This window comes from Delphinapterus leucas, chromosome 15 (genome assembly GCF_059928025.1).
Source record: "Delphinapterus leucas isolate spDelLeu-1000000601 "Yukka" chromosome 15, BTC_Dleu_Yukka2, whole genome shotgun sequence".
Lineage (NCBI taxonomy): Eukaryota > Metazoa > Chordata > Mammalia > Artiodactyla > Monodontidae > Delphinapterus > Delphinapterus leucas.
Window position 1 is genome coordinate 39,825,434 of NC_143143.1, and position 16,176 is coordinate 39,841,609.

The 16,176-nt window shown below is 47.4% G+C and overlaps 1 protein-coding gene across 2 annotated transcripts in view; it reads left to right on the forward strand.

Moving 5' to 3' along the window:
• DTD1 (D-aminoacyl-tRNA deacylase 1) overlaps positions 1-11,639 on the forward strand; it is a 110,793-nt gene extending 99,154 nt beyond the window's left edge. Inside the window, exons 5-6 of one of the 2 annotated variants that reach the window (XM_022594231.3) lie at positions 2,554-2,721; positions 11,048-11,639. In XM_022594231.3, the coding sequence (XP_022449939.1) occupies positions 2,554-2,706 (153 nt within the window). In that variant the 3' untranslated portion in view covers positions 2,707-2,721; positions 11,048-11,639. The remainder of the gene's footprint in view (positions 1-2,553; positions 2,722-11,047) is intronic. The other variant, XM_089896501.1, reaches the window with a different exon arrangement.
• Positions 11,640-16,176: the final 4,537 nt, after the last annotated feature.

The window sequence follows — 16,176 nt, forward strand, 5'->3', positions numbered from 1 at the left end:
AAGATCATTTTGCAAGAAAAAGAGCAAGACAGAAGGGCACCCATTTACCATCCTCATCATTTCTTAGAAGCAAGAGCATTTAACACCAAAAGGGAAACAAGAAAGGAAGGCTGGCATCTTGATGAAGGAAATTCCTCCCACATCTGCGGTAGAATGGCACAGAGAAAAATAATCGTTCATGGAAAAATAATAGTGCAGAGGGAAATATATAGCAAAGAGCTCTGTGTAGCCATTACTCAGATTTTTAAAACGCTAACCTTTTGGTTTAGCAGTGTATACAAGTGTCGAATCATTACATTGTACACCTGAAACTAATATAATGTTGTCTGTCAATTTTATCTCAATTAAAAAGTGCTGGGGCTTCCCTGGTGGTGCAGTGGTTGAGAGTCCGCCTGCCGATGCAGGGGACATGGGTTCGTGCCCCGGTCTGGGGAGATCCCACATGCCGCGGAGCAAAAAAAAAAAAGTGCTAGCCTGTTGTCATCTTTGCTCAAGATCATCCTATTCACCGTGCCTGTACCTGAGCTGTTTTTTACCAGGCCATGGCCAGAGGAGCTCAGCTTTGCCACTAAGTGCACAGTTTAGCAGTGATACTTTTTCACAGCAAGACTTTGTTGACGAAGGAAGCTGTGTGTTGGTTTACATCCTGGCACGAGTCTTACCGTCAGTGGTCCGAGGGCCAGTAGCAAGCAGTCCACGTCTGACAGCGGTCAGCAGCTCTGTTCTAGAGCTGGTTTTGTTGTTATAGAAGTGAAAGCTGACAGTTACAGTTGGAGCCCATGTATATTCATCCCACTATGATCCCGTTCTCTTCTCTTTCTCCCCAAAGTTAACTGGACTTGCTTGTATGCTCCCCCCAGTCCATCCTCCATCTGCCCGTTAGTGGCATGTAGTGCTTTGTGAAAATGGGATCCTACTATTCTGGCCTCTGAAGCTTACATTGGTTTGTCTAACGTGGGTTTAGAGACATATCTGTTTTGTTTTGTTTTGTTTTGTTTTTTGCGGTACGCGGGCCTCTCACTGTTGCGGCCTCTCCCATTTGCGGAGCACAGGCTCAGCAGCCACGGCTCACGGGCCCAGCCACTGCGCGGCACGTGGGATCCTCCCGGACCGTGGCACGAACCCGTGTCCCCTGCATCGGCAGGCGGAGTCTCAACCACTGCGCCACCAGGGAAGCCCTAGAGACGTATCTGTTTTGATACATGTCCATCTGCTCTAGATATCGCTCTGTGGGACTGTGCCACATTCTAGTTACCTGTCCCCCTACAGTGGACTCTCAGGTTGTTTCTAGGTTCTTGCTAAATACAAGCAATACCACGGTGCACATTCACAGGAGCTTTTCCTGCAACACGAGAGGGAATTTATCCAGGTGAGCTTTCTGGGAAGGGAGTCCTGGGTCAAAGGGGAAGTGAAGCCTTCATTCACAAAATGGAATTAGCTTATTAACCAAGCCAGTTGTTTACTACAGCTGTTCAGGCACCTGGGGTTGGGAGGTGGGGGAGATAATATCATAAGTCCACCATTAATAAACTCGGTTTTCTGGACCAAATTGAGAACTGCTGATTGTTGATCTACCTAAAGGTTTAATTCAGAGTCTGAGAATAATAAAGCAATGACCTGGCAGGTTGGTTACAATAACTTTCCTTTGCGTCTTCACGGGGCAGAGACCAGCGGGGAGCATCTGGCCCTTCCCTGTTCCCCCCCTTTCCACGTGAATGGGAAAATGTTTGCAGACTTGACCTGGGAGGCCCATGAACCTGGGTGTTGCCGTGTCTCAAGCTTTGTCACAGATGGTTTTTATGGTCCAAGAAAATCCCGTGGCCATGGCTTGGCCCGTCTCCTTGGATGAGTTTCTTGGCAGGTCTTTCTGGGGTGGCCGAACCGTTGTGCAGAGTGTCAGCGGATCTGTCTTTCCACTGTCCGGTCTGTGGTCTCTGAACAAGCTGGGGAGACACCCAGGGCAGAAGTGGCCCCGGGTGGCCTGTGGGACGTGTGCTCTGTGGCAGCGTCCCCGTGTAGCCACCACGCAGCCCGCCGGGAGCACCCAGGGTTTGGGCTGTGGACGAGTCAGGCTTCAGTCTCAGGACAAACCGAGGGCCCAGATGATGTCTCATGTGTCTGATGTACTTTATCACAGCCTTCTCTCACCTTCAGCAAATGGTGGAGAAAACAGTGAGTGGGAAGACAAAGTGGTGAGAAAAAAGCTATAGAGACATCAAAGAAAAAATAACAGACTAAAAGCCTTTTCATTTACAGTCTCTGCTCAGCCTGTCAAAGAAGGCTGTTAGTGGCCCCTCCCCCAAACCCCAAGACAGGCAGAGTGGTGGGGAAATCTGATGGACGTCATACGTCTGATGTGTCTGTATTAAGGATGCTGGTGTCTGACAGACAGACACTTGGTGTGGGATCTGGCACGTCGGAGCCACTGCGATGCCCCATGTTATCAGACAGAAAGCGTTTTTAGTGGTTGCTGCCTGTGAAGTAATTGGTGCTTTGGACGTACAGGCACGAGTTTACATTTGTAAAATAATTCTCTTTCTCTTTCATAACCAGCTGTCGAAGCTTGAAAAGCAACAGCAGAGGAAAGAAAAAACCAGAGCCAAAGGGCCTTCTGAATCAAGCAAGGAAAGAAGCGCTCCTCGCAAGGAAGACCGCAGCGCCAGCAGCGGGGCCGAGGGGGACGTGTCCTCGGAGCGGGAGCCGTAGGGGGCCGGGGCGCAGGTAGGGCTCCCCCCGGAGCTGCATCGGCGCCTCACGTCGGGGGCACCAGTCAGGGGTAGAGGACAGGGTGGCTTTGGAGGCAGAGCTTGTTTTATGGTGGTTCCTTGTGGCTTCCTGAGATCTGCTGCCTCCAGGGCAGAGAGAAGAGTTGAGACGCGCGCGTGTCAGGCAACGACTGCGGCTCCTGGCGCTTCTAGAGTGTTGCAGATGGGAGCTCCTGCCTCTGCGCTCTCCTCTCAGCAGCTGCAGGAGGCCTCCCCTCACAGCCTGCGGCCTTCACGTCCCCCGCGCAGCGCTGCCTGTTCACTTTCCGGAGAAGGGAGTGCCTCACGGTTCCCTGTAGCTTGGGTCCACCTCCCTGCCTGGAGGTCACAGGCCTCTGGAGCTTGTCCCAGCCGCCAGATGGCCCTCGGCTCAAGTTCATTCCCCGTGAACACATCACATGGCGGCGTTCACAGGAGCAGGGAGCAGCGAGGAGACAGTCCCGCCAGAGCACCGGGCAGTTCACCGGTGCCAGGACCGCAGGCCAGGTGGACAGGGACGTGGCCGTGGCTCCAGGGAAGGGACATGGGGGTCTTTTGGGGAGCTTGTCTGAAGGCAGGGGTGGAGGAAGGGCCCGGGCCATACAGGGTCCGGTTTTGGAGAAATGTGGGGTTTGTCCTGGGATCATGGCGAACCTTTTGGAAGCTGTCAAGTGCACAAGTGACACAGTCAGATCCCGAGTTTCGAAAGGTGACCCCAGCAGCCGTGGGGAGCAGGCTGGAGGCGACAGGCCAGTGACAGGCCAGTTGCAGAAACCAAAGGAGCCAGGCCGGGCGTGCAGTCTGGAGCCTTCGGGTTGTGGACTGTGGTTCAAATCAAGTCAGCCTTGGGTTCGCCCTGGAGATGCCACATGGCGAGAGGGAACACTTGTGAGATGGCTTGTGCCTTCTGAAGGGGCTGGGGACCAGGAGTCTCCTGCGGAGTGTCCCCAGGATGTCCGCTGCCGGTGCTGGGAAGATTTGCCGAGCCCACGGCGGACCGGCCGGCAGGCGTTAGTAGAGCAGACGGGTGGGGTGGAGATCTTGGAAAGGAGGGGTTGCTGAATCATAGTTATGGGGGGCCATGTGGGATTGTCAGTCCTGTAAGGCCCTGTTGACTTTCCCCAGTCACCATGTTCTGTCCAAGTGTAACTCCAGGGAGGTGAAAACCATGCTCGCGGGTCTGGGCTCACGCGTGTCACACACTCAGGTGAGCAAGAAGCCGGAGTCACAGGGGAGCCTTTCACACTCGGCCTCATTTGTCGCCCCACCTTGTTCACAAGCCCCACCTTGTTCTGGATCTTGATGCTGTGGCCTCAAGCCGTTGGTTTTTATTTGTGAACTGAAACAGTTGTTATAAGTTAGGGAGAGTCTTCTGAATGTGGAATTTGGTGTATAAATAATGTTAAATATTCATGAACACACAGTAACCTTTTTTTTTTTTTTTTTTTGCAGTACGTGGGCCTCCCACCGCTACAGCCTCCCCCGCCGCGGAGCACAGGCTCCGGACGCGCAGGCTCAGCGGCCATGGCCCACGCTGCCCAGCCGCTCTGCGGCATGTGGGATCCCCCCAAACGGGGGCACGAACCCATGTCCCCTGCACCGGCAGGCAGACTCCCAACCACTGCGCCACCAGGGAAGCCCCACACAGTAACCTTTTATGTGGTATTTATGTTACATAAAACTTCCCCTCCAAGATGATAAGGATTTTCTCATCATTGACATGGTCAGTTTTGTTGTCAGAAATACCAGCAGTGCTTCTGATTTACGGTCCATCCAGAAATCCGAAATCTGGGGGTGAAACGTGCCACATAAAGACAGTGCACAGGGCTGCTCTTTAGGTTAGTTTTCTAATTGTGCTAATTAATAAAGTGGGTCCAGCAGTGATTCAGAACCTCGTCAGGTGCTTATTTGCATCCTACCAATTTCTGTGTGACAGTGAGTAAGTTATGTAATTTCTGCTTCTTTGGTTTTTCTTCTGTGAACTTAGTGAAGCTCATCCCTTCAGCGACGTGGGGAGATGCAGGCGGGTACGAGCCACCATGCCCAGCAGAGCACCCGGGTTTTAGCCACGCTCCCGGATTTGCAGACCTTAAAGGGGTTAGGCTAAGCAACAGCTGGTACTCCATGGATATATTGGGGGGTTTGCTGCCCGTGGACTTTTGTTGCCCCTTCTTCTGGACTTTGTCATCCCAGTCGACCCCCAAAACCACCACCCAGTATTCAGATGTCTGTAAGAGCTCAGTTACATGGTGACAGACAGAAGGTAACCTTGGCATTGGCCCTGTTCCACTGAAAAACAGCAGCCCCCCCACCCCCAGTGAGGGGAGCTGCAGTTTTCATTTGCTGCAGGTTTCGTTTACTTTTCTTTAAAAACGGAAAGAGCCCTGGGGAGCCTCACAGGCCCGAAGGGGAGCAGCTTTGAGTTTCCAGGCATGAGGGAGAAAAAAGAGGCGAGAGAAAATGGAATGAGAACCTGCATGATCTTGGGTGTATGTTTCTTTGAAAATGAGCTCAAACCTACTTGGTTTGGAGGACCTCCCCAGGGTGCCGCCATCTCTCTGTCACATTGCAGACATTTCTTATTTTACCAAATGGACGTGAAACTGCTAAAATTAACTTCTCTTTTGTCCTCTGTCTCATTCCTTCGGGCTCCTCCTCTTGCTGGGAGGATTCACGGTTTCCTGTGAGGCTGCAGCTCAGTTTTCCCCTCTTTGTGTCCCACAGCTAAAGGAACGAGGGCTACTTCTCATGAAAAGAGTGTGGTTTCTGCCTGTGATCACAGGCTGCAGTATCCACTCATTTGAGTATTGACTTAACTGCCGTCATGAGTGTGTGCACGAGAGGGGCACACTTCGGGCCAGCAACCCGTGTTTCTGTCCTCAGATGTCAGCCCTCAAAACCAAGCAAGGAAAAAGTTTTGGAAGCTGCTGTCTGTTTGCTTTTCCAACTTGACCTTTGTCTGTATAGTGAGACGTGTCCTGGCCAAGCACGTTTCTTCCTGATGAGCTAGAGCAGGTGTGTGTGTGTGTGTGTGTGTGTGTGTGTGTGTGTGCGCCCGCGCACGCGCCGCGCGCTCTGTAAAAGGCTATTCCATCACTTTTCACTGTTTTTTTCCCTGTAGAAGGTGGGATCTTTTATTCCCAGAGCTTCACTTTGCTTCCCTGTGTCAACATTCATACCACTTTTCAAGTCCCTGTGCATTTCATGGTATAAAGATACACTATGCCTCTGAGGTAGTGTTTTTATTTTTTTTTAACTTTAAACAACCTTTTCTCAGTGGCTGCCCTAGAGTTTGCAGTATACATTTTTTTTTCTTCTTTCATAGGCATAAGCTAATACTAAAATCCCCAAAACACTTATGGTGTTATTTCATGATATTGAAGGAACATACAATAAGATTTTCAAAGAACACATTGACAAAATATTATTTAATCCAAATTCACTGTTATATAGGGCCTATGCTGTTTTTTTTTCTTTTTTTTTTTTTGCTGTACGCGGGCCTCTCACCATTGTGGCCTGTCCCGTTGCGGAGCACAGGCTCCGGACGCGCAGGCTCAGCGGCCATGGCTCACGGGCCCAGCCGCTCCACGGCATGTGGGATCTTCCCGGACCGGGGCACGAACCCGTGTCCCCTTTATCGGCAGGCGGACTCTCAACCACTACGCCACCAGGGAAGCCCGGGCCTAAGCTTTTTAAAATCCATGATGTTTATATTTATTAAGACCTGGAATATTTGAAAAATAATGTGAGGATAATGGGAAATTTTTACAGAATTCTAGGATGCCCAATAATGCCTGGATAGCATATGCAATTAGTGGAAAACAATAATCTATCTTATGTGACATATCAATCAAAGAGAAATGATACCTTCCATTGTGAGGTTAATGAGTTATTCACAATTATGTCATTTATAGGATATAACAGAGTTTGTGTTATACATTTTTAACAAATCTGAGCCCACCTGCAAACAGCCTGGCCTCCTTACCTGTGCAGGTGCCTCATGGCAGCATCTCCCAGTCCCTCCCTTATGTTCCTCGTGACCTGTGTCACTCACGCCACTTTCATGTGTCCCACAACCCAATGCATTGTTACTGTTATCATTTCATAAGTAGTTTTTTAGATGAACTAAGAATAAGGAAAAGAACAGATCTTATTTTACCTTAATTTCATCTCTGATGCTGTCCCTTTCGTTATGTCAGTCCAAGTTTCAGAGCTGTATTGTGTTCCTTCTGCCTGAAGAACTTCTTTGAGCATTTCTTGCAGATCAAAGAGAGTCTTTGTTTCTCCTTCACTTTTGAGGGATAGTTTTGCTGGTATAGAATTCTGGTTTGGTGGTTTCTTTGGTTGAACACTTTAAATATTTTATTCCACTCTCCCCTTGCTGGCATAGTTTCTTCTGAGATGTCCTCTGTAATCTGCAGCCATGTGCCCCCTCCTCCCACTCCGCCTTCAGCTTCTTTCAAGATTTTCTCTTTGCTTTTTTTGCAGTTTGCATAGGATTTGCCTAGGTGTGGTTGCTGGTTGGTGCTCTCTGCTTCCTGGATCTGTGATTCAGTGTCTCCTGTCATTAAGTTTGGGCCATTCTTGGCCATTGTTACTTCTCTGTTCTCTCTGCCTTCTCCTTCTGGTGTATGTATGTTACCCCTTTTGCAACTGCCCCACAGTTCTTGGATGGTCTGTTCCTTTTTCCGTTCCTTCCTCTCTTTGCAGTTCGGTTTGGGAAGTTTGTAGTGACCTGTCTTCAGGCCCACTGATTCCTCCCTTGGCTGATGAGCCTGTCGAAAGCACTCTGCATTTCCTTTTGATTCTTTCTGGAGCTTCCATGTCTCCACTTACATAACCCATCTGTTCTCGCACGTTGTCTACTTTTCCCAGTAGAGCCCTTAACATATTAATCATAGTTATTCTTCCTTGTCTGATAATTCCAGCGTCTGCGTTAAACATCTAAGTCTCATTCTGATGATTGCTTTGGGTTTTCTGAGCTTCTGGAATCTATAAATGTATGTCTTTCAATACATTGGGGGAATTTTAAGCAGTATTTCTTCCGACGTTATTTTTTGCCCTGTTTTCCCTCATCTTACTGGGAGGAGATTACTGTTCCCAAACCAAAAGTGTTGTTCTGGCCTTTGTTATACAGGATGTTGTTTGCCTGCTCACTGGTACGGAGCAGGCAAATTATGTCGCTCTACTGGCAGGGAGGTTGGATTTACTTCATGCCCAGGCTTGCTCCTCAGTTGCCTTATTTATGAGAAATAAACTGGCAAGAATCTGGCCATAATAATTGATTCTGTTTATTGCTCAAGTGCAGAGCTAAGCTTGGTGATAACCTAGAGTGTGCTAATAAAGTAGGCACTACCTGTATGTGGATATTTAAATGTAAATTAATTAAATAAAGTTTAATTTCCCTAGTCACAGTAGCCACATTTCAAGTGCCCAGTAGCCACATATGGCTGGTGGCTGCTGTGTGGCACAGAGCTGGTACAGGACAGTCAGTCACTGCAGAGAGTTTGCTTGGGCGGCACCAGCCTAGAGGGGTCAAAGTAAAGTTTGAGACTGTCATCTGAACCACTGTAAGTTCGGTAAGACGGACATGGTTAAATATATACAAATATACGTTACAAATTCTACATGGGGTAGAATTTAATCCAAAAAACAAAAACTAACTGCTGTCAGAGTTTGTTCCTTCCACAATCAGGTGACATCAGTTGGTTTTTTGGTTTTTTGCTTTTTCCTGCTTGCTTTATTAGTTCACACCAAGCTTTCCTTTTGCAGTTAAAAATGGCATCACTGTCCCCATGTTCTCACCGCCAAGTTAGGACCCGCATGCAGCACTCACGGGCCAGAGGAGTGTCTGCTCTGACAGTTCAGTGGAGGCTTCACTGGGGTTCCTAACTTGCTACAAGGGCTGTGTGAGTCCTTCATTGATAACATCGAATTCCCAGCAACTCATGTTTTTCCATGGAACAGCCTGCCTTTTCTGTGTAAACGAGCTCATATTAGATTCCCAGCTGTGACTGGAAGTAAATAAATAAATAAAACGTGGGTTGGGTTCTTTTGACTGTGGTTTGGAGAGCCAGTCTGTGGTGTGTGCGTATCCTGACTAGCACTCACGTCTTCTGGTTGCTCAAATGACCTGAAGCCAGAAACAGATCAGCTGGGAGTCAGCATCTTTGAGAGACTCCGTGTTTAAACAAGCTGTTGAGGGATCCCTTGCTCCTGATCCTGGTCTATTCCCTGCTGCCTCCAACAGTTGAATGCAGTGAAAGAGAACCACCCCAGCAGCTTCTTTCATAAGGCCATGAAATGGTGGTGCCAGGCTATTAGACATTTTTTAATGCATTTATAACATTTTCTCTAAGCAGGTGATTCTATGTCTCTCTAATTTTACAAAGTTAGAGACATACTGTCTGCATAAAGGTACCTGCTTTTGTCATAGAACATACTATCATGGACATCTTCTCGATCGTTCATTCTTTTGTAGTAAACCTTACCATCTCCATCTGCACGGCAAACATTTGAAGCATAAGTTTACTACCGCAGTTCATTAAAACATGTAGAGTATTTAACTGGTGCAAATGTAAAAGAATAATATATTCAAGCAGGATCCCAAAGCTCATTTTAAGTTCAAAAGCAAAGGTTTTAATCTGTGCCAAGAAGATAGAGTTCCCCAAAGGTGGAATGTGGGAACTCATTTCAGGATTGCGGTTACTAGTATTGCAGGTGAGGAAAGAGGTATTAAAAGGCCCCAGATTCTTAAGTTTGGGTTAACACCTTGATTAAAATATAGGAGCAAGTGGGTTGCTTTTCTTGACTTTAAAACGGGAGTATTAAGGTCTCCAGGAATTAGGTTGTGTATTCCCCTTGTGGTTTTTTAGATATCTCCTAGGAAGTAGTGTTGTACTTTGGCAGCCAGGGTTCAGAGCACGAGGGTAGGCCTGGGGGAAATTTTGATCCCTTGTGTGTGTCCAGATAGACCTGAAGAACATGGACAAGCTGCAGTTCCAACCAGCCTTTCCCGTGTGGGCCTGTGAGCCTCGGTGTCAAGCTGGGCTCAAGAATGGAAGGCTGGTCATTCCATGGAGGCGTCTGCCCATAACGTGACCCTTTCTTGAGAAATGTGACCTGTGTTGAGTACATCTGGAAGCATGTTCACAGATGTGGCATCACTGCGTGCAAATGACTGTAATCTTTTGAGTTTACTGGAGTTCATCCAGTTAGAGTTTAGGTCTGAGGGAATAGAAACTGCTGTGTGAAGTTTGGGATTTAGTTAAACTTGGATGACAAACGCCTGCCACACAAATCTTGGCACAACCAGCTGGATTTTGTTGTGGGTTCAGAATTGCAAAAGGAAACGCAGGACGCTTGGACATTTTATACCGAAGAACCTGCCCTCCTTTGAGCAGTATTAAAGATATTCCAAGAACAAGCATTTAGTTTGTACACTGTCCCTATGCTTTCTTTAGGCTCTCCACCCCTCTGCCTCCCTCATTGTTAAAAGGATGTGGAAATGAGACTTTTGTATTTTTTTCAAGGGATTTGTCCATCTCATCCATGTCTAATTTGTGGGCATAAAGTTGTGATATACCCTTTTTATTCTTCTCATGTGTGTAAAATTTGTATTGACGTTCTCTTTGATTCCTAATATTCCTAACTTGTTTTTTCTCTTTTTTCTTGGTAAGTCTGACAAGAAGTGTATCAATTTTATTGACCTTTTCATTTATTTTCTCTTTTGTTTTTCTGTTTGAAACTTCATTCCTTCCTGCTCTTGTTATTCCCCTCCTCCTGCTTGTTTTGGGTTTACTTTGCTTTTATTCTTTTAATTCCTTAAGGTGGAAACTCAGATTATTGACTTAAAAGCTTTCTTATTTTCTAATGTACGCACTTAGAGCTATGAATTTTCCTCTAAGCACTGCTATAGGCGAATGTCACAAATTTTGATTGTTGTATTTCGATTTTCATTCACCTTAAAATATTTTCTAATTTGCCATGTGACTTCTTTTTGATGCAAAGTCCATTTAGAAGTGTGTTGTTTAATTCCCAGATATTTGGTTGGTGGCTTTTTGAGCTCTAAGGGTGAAGTTCTAATAAATTGGCATCTCTTTGGTGAGAAGGTATTTGGATTTATACGTGAAAACACAGCAGATTTTTCACAGTAAAGTGAAACACTGTCATTCTCTTGTCGTTATAAGAACTGAAAGGTTATCTCCAGCTATTTTGTTATGCTTGGTCATGTATTTTAATGTGAATTGAAGGCAAATTTTGGGACTCTTCTGAGTAATGTGTCTTATCTTTGTTCTTTTTAGTGCATTATCACTGGGCAGAACTGGATCCTGAAAAATTCATGAAAGATGCTAGGCACCTACTACTTTAAGGATTTGGAACTGAATCCTAAAAAGGAAGATGGAAATAAGAAACTGGGAACCTGAATAGCCCTGCAAAAACAAAAACAAAACAAAATGAACCCACCAAAGTAGCGTTACTGTTTTCTGTTGCTGCTGTGATTTAGTAGAGGAGGGGGTGCTGCCAGTGTGGGGAAGGCGCCCCATGCGCAGGGCAGGCAAAGAATACACCCAAGCGTCCCCCTCAGAATGGCTGTGTTGGTCCCTCTGATGTCTCAGCTTGCTCTCGGAACAGGCTGGCCCAACATCACTTGTCATCGAGTCCCCCTCTCACACTGTGGTGTATTTCCGCGTGTCCATGGTGGGTCCCAAATGCATTCCTGCTGTCTGTGTTTTTCCCATCACTGGCTGAGCCAGGGCTCCTGTTAGGGTGTAAAGAGAATAGTCATCAGTGATAATGTATTATGTGAGACCTTTGCATCTTGTAAATTTTATCTGTTTTTTCTAAACAGAAATAAACTCCAAAGCTCAACAGACTACTTTATTCTTAAACAAATCCTGCTAATCCTGCTATGTTTCTTTTTAAGGATTTTGTCTGTAGAGATACAATGTGTCTGACCCTTCTCTGTATGTATGTACTTCTTTTCAAATGATTCTTATGCAAGAGGCCTTCCCTGAGTGGTGCACACAGGCCCCTGGTTCTATGGTGAGAGCCTGTCTGTGGTGATGCATAGCTGATGCCCTTTTCCTTGGACACAAGACAGCAGGAACGGGGAGTGTATGTGGGAAGGGAATCCTGTTTCAGAAAGGCCAGATGACTGATACCACGTGCGTGCGGCTCAACATCTGATTTATCTACCTTTGGGACGTGGGGGAGAGGCTTCACCATGTCGGACCACACAGCTGCCCTTTTTCCAGGAGCTGCATGGTTGTCCGTGTATCCAAGTCCCCACAGTAACATGAAGAAAGAAGCACATTCTAGCAAAGAGTTTCTCAGTTAGTTTTGATCTAGTGGTACAATGATAGTGATCATTTTTAGACTTTATGGGATGTCAATAGTAATATATCTATTGCCATACGTAATATACATTTATATAACATATCTATAATATACTAACGCTTATATAGTTATCCTCTCTTGAAGTACTTCTTGTCTAAGTATAGAAGAGACGTCCTTATTTGGCATTTTGGTAATGCTGAAACTTTTTTTAAAGCCTACAGCACCGGCTATTGCCAGGCAGTCTCCCATATAAGTACTAACCAGGCCCGACCCTGCTTAGCTTCTGAGACCAGACAAGGTGGGGCGTGTTCAGGGTGGCAATGCTGACACTCGATCTGTGACATTGTAATAACGTCTGAGTCCCTCTATTCTGACCCAGTTGTCTGCTTCAGATAAGAACATAGCTAAAAAATATGAGGGGAAAAAAGCTTTAATCACATCTCCAGTGTACATTCAAGTACTTGGAACACAGCCGGAAAGGGGTTTGCCAAATTGCCTTATTCTGACCCGATGCAGATGGTCCAGTAGAATCCTCGATGGCGTAAACCTCTCGGTGTGAAATCACGCCGTCCCGGATGCAGAGCCTGGTCAGCTCCCCCAGCTCACAGGCACTCAGGTCCGGGGAGCTCTCCCATTTCCGTGGTCTATGTTGGCTTTTACAGAGTGAATTCAGATTCACGCTAAAGTTACTTGAATCTCCAGTGTTGTAAACTCAGCTGTAGGGTGGTGGACTTGCTGAACAGATTTGTCAGACGTTTTCCTGCCACAGCGTTTGATCGCCAGCGGCTCATGCGCAGTGAGCAGATGCAGCCTGTCGTGGGGTGATGGGCGAGAGGACCGCACAGAGAGAAGAGCCCGCATGCTCAACGTGTGGACGGTGGTGAAACATGACCCTCGTCGCTCACGCCCCGGCTCACGAATCCCACTTCAGGGGGACTCAGACACGTCGGAGTGTGAGTAGCAGCGTGTCGTCAACTTGCTGAAAGGTCCGAAAAAGGTAAAGGGAGACAAGGGGAAAAAACCAGAACTCTGAAGGTCTGAAGGACGTGGAGGAGACGCTGGGTTAGAAACAAAGCTGGGAGCAATGGGTGTAGGTGTCATTAACACAGATGCTGTCTTGATAAATGAAACAACACAATTCAACAGGGGTGACGATGTTGAGAGCATTGGAGCAGAAGTTATGAGCCTACTTATGTGTGGCGGGAGTTTTTATTTATTTTCATCGGAGTTCCATGACCCCCTGCACACACCAAAGTTCGCAGGTGCTCAAGTCCTTTATGTAAAATGATGTGGGACACTCAGCCCTCTGTATCGGCAGGTTCGCGTCCGCGGGTATGGAGGGCTGACTGTATTTTAAAAACCTTCCCTCCCTCACAGTATGCAGGGAAGATGGTAGATGTCTACTTTTGTAGCATGGGATGGAAGGAGGCTTTTGCATCATCCTGAAGGTCACTTTCAACTCCTAGCCACAGAGAAGCAGCGTGTACACACTAAAGACCGGCTGGCGAGGGTCAGATCTAACCACAAGGCAAGGTTATGAAGGAAAAAATGAAAGCTCAGGAAGAAACCCCATGACATCCACAGCTGCGTCAAAGAGGTCCTTAATTTCTCCCTTCCCCCAGCTCCCTTCACTCTCCTCCTGAAGATCATTTCCAACTCTTGCTGTGGGACAAATGGCTAAAATTAGATTTGGGGTGTAGTTCTGCTTGCAGAGTGTAGAACTCCCAGTCTTCACGTCCCTCCCAACATCTCCAACTCCTCCTTTCTGCTTATTTATAAAGCTCGCTGTTTATTGTCCATTAAAACATCGCTTGAATGAGGATGGGAGAGAATCGTACCATGTATGGCTTTCCTGAGAGGTCTTGGCAGACCTCAGGCCTGGGACTTTAAACAGAGCACTGCCGGACAACACTGGCTGGCAGGGGCTGTTTAATCTTGCGTTTCGTGGTTTACTTTAGAGGAGAACAAGCTCTTCTGGCGACACAAAACGTAGACCAAATAAAGGCGCCTTCCAGGGCCGAACACTCCACAGTATCACCACACCTCAGTGGTCCTCATGAAGGCATCTTCTCTGCCGGGTGGCATCCCGAGTGGAGGTGGTTGCCAACTGGCAGAGAGAACAGAGAAGCCATGCCGAGGTCACGCGGAGGTCAGCAGTGCAGCTGGGACTCCACCCCAGGTCCGCTGAGACCAGCTGCCCAGAGACCTTGTCTCCCCAGTGGGCAGAGCTGCACTCACTGTCAAGGTCACTCTCAAGGCCACATTGTGCGAGAAACTGCTGAAGAACTAGAACAGATCGTCCTGGAGAAGATGGACAGTGATGAGGCCTGAACGTGTGGCAGTGGCTGGCTCACCTGCCCCCGAGGGGTCTGTTTCCGCTCAGCCTTCTTCTGCCTGTGCCCGGCCCCTCATGCCCCCTCCCCGAGTCCAGGCTGCCCACCTGCTGGTGGTGGTTTGGACCTCCCCTGCTCTCCCCCTCCCCCTGGCCAGCCCCACCTCGTCCTGAGGGTCTCAGCTCCTCTGGAAGGTGGGCCAAGCCCACCTCCCTGCTGCAGAGGAGCTGTTAGCTGCAGCCCCTCCAACAGACACCCCAGTACAATGCCAGCTTCATGGCGGAGCCTCTAACCCACCGCCCCTCGGACAAGAGTCAAAAACAGAAAAGTTATTTTAAGGCCCCCTACAAGTATGGAATATATTATCAAAAATGAGTTTAACAAATCTGAAATACCATCACTAGAAGATATTTTGCTAATGAGAATTTAAAGTTCTGTTTACCAGAACCTCTAAAAATTTAACACACTAGCCTCTGTACCCCAGGAGAGAATAAGAACATGAATGGCAGCGGCCGGAGACCGACTCCCTTCAAAACTGATTTTCCGTCTTCATCTCTGATACCATCAGTGGGGGGCTCTACCTTTGATATTTAGTCCATGTCTTCTGAGATGAGGTGCTTTAACTCTATTTTTTAAAAGACCTAAATCAGCAATGAATTGCAACTTTAAGAATTCCGAAAGTGCGGGGCTGAAAAAGGGCAGAAGCCTGACAAATCAGAAAGCTCACCTCTCTGGTTTTGGAGTTACACGTGATTTGTTCTCTGAGCTTCATCCCCCGTCTGTCCACTTGGCGCATGGCTGTAGGGTTAAAGGAGAGAGTACGCCGGGCGCTCAGCACAGGGCCTCCCGGTGGCGCCCCCAGGCACACCAGGCAGGTCTCGGAGATGACTCAGCCCCACGTGATGGAAGCTGCTTTCTCGCAGTGGCTGCATCCCTTCTTTGGCTCACACCAGGCCTGCAGACGACTAAAACCCCACATGTATCCCATGTAATCACTGTCTGGCCAGTGAAAGATCCCCAGTGAAGAACTTAATTGTATTCCTGTTGGGTGCAGGCCTCTTGGGCCCCAGTGTCATCCCGGCTATTCCTCCAGCTTTGCTTCATCTTCAGATGAGTTTTCTGTCCTTATCCAGGTCTCGGCTAAATGCTCTGCGTAGCACGGAGTTGGCACCCTGTTCGAGATCTTCTTACAGATCAATAGATGCATCAGTTATGTTCTCACTCGCCCCACACTCCTCCTCCCCATGTCGCCGCTCTTGCCGAAATCAGGCTACACTATTTTCACAGTATTTTGGTGATTAATCCAATGATCCTGTCAAAAAATAATAGTACAGCACAACCTACTTGTGAACTCATGCTGTCTTCCGATGATCGCTGTGTTCTTTTCCACTGGGTCACAGACGATCTCTTTCATCATTGGTTCTAGAATATTTTCAGGAGTATACATCTAACTGGCCTGATGTGTCTGGAATCCATCTTTTTGAAACTGGGATTTTGGACATGTTTGGTTTTCTGTCCCCTCTCTTCTTTTCAGAATCTTTTCCAGAGTTATCAGTGGTAAGTCTGTTCCTTAATTGCATATTTAGCTTGTTTCAGAATTTTGAAACTTCATTTCATTCAGAGAACCTAGTCTGTGTCTCGACGTACCGTAGGGCCCCATATCCCCTTTTCCGATGTTCATTTTGCCTTTTTTGAGTTTGAAACAAATAACTAACTTAAAGTGAGCACTTAGCCATGACCGAAGCTATTCTAAGCCCTTC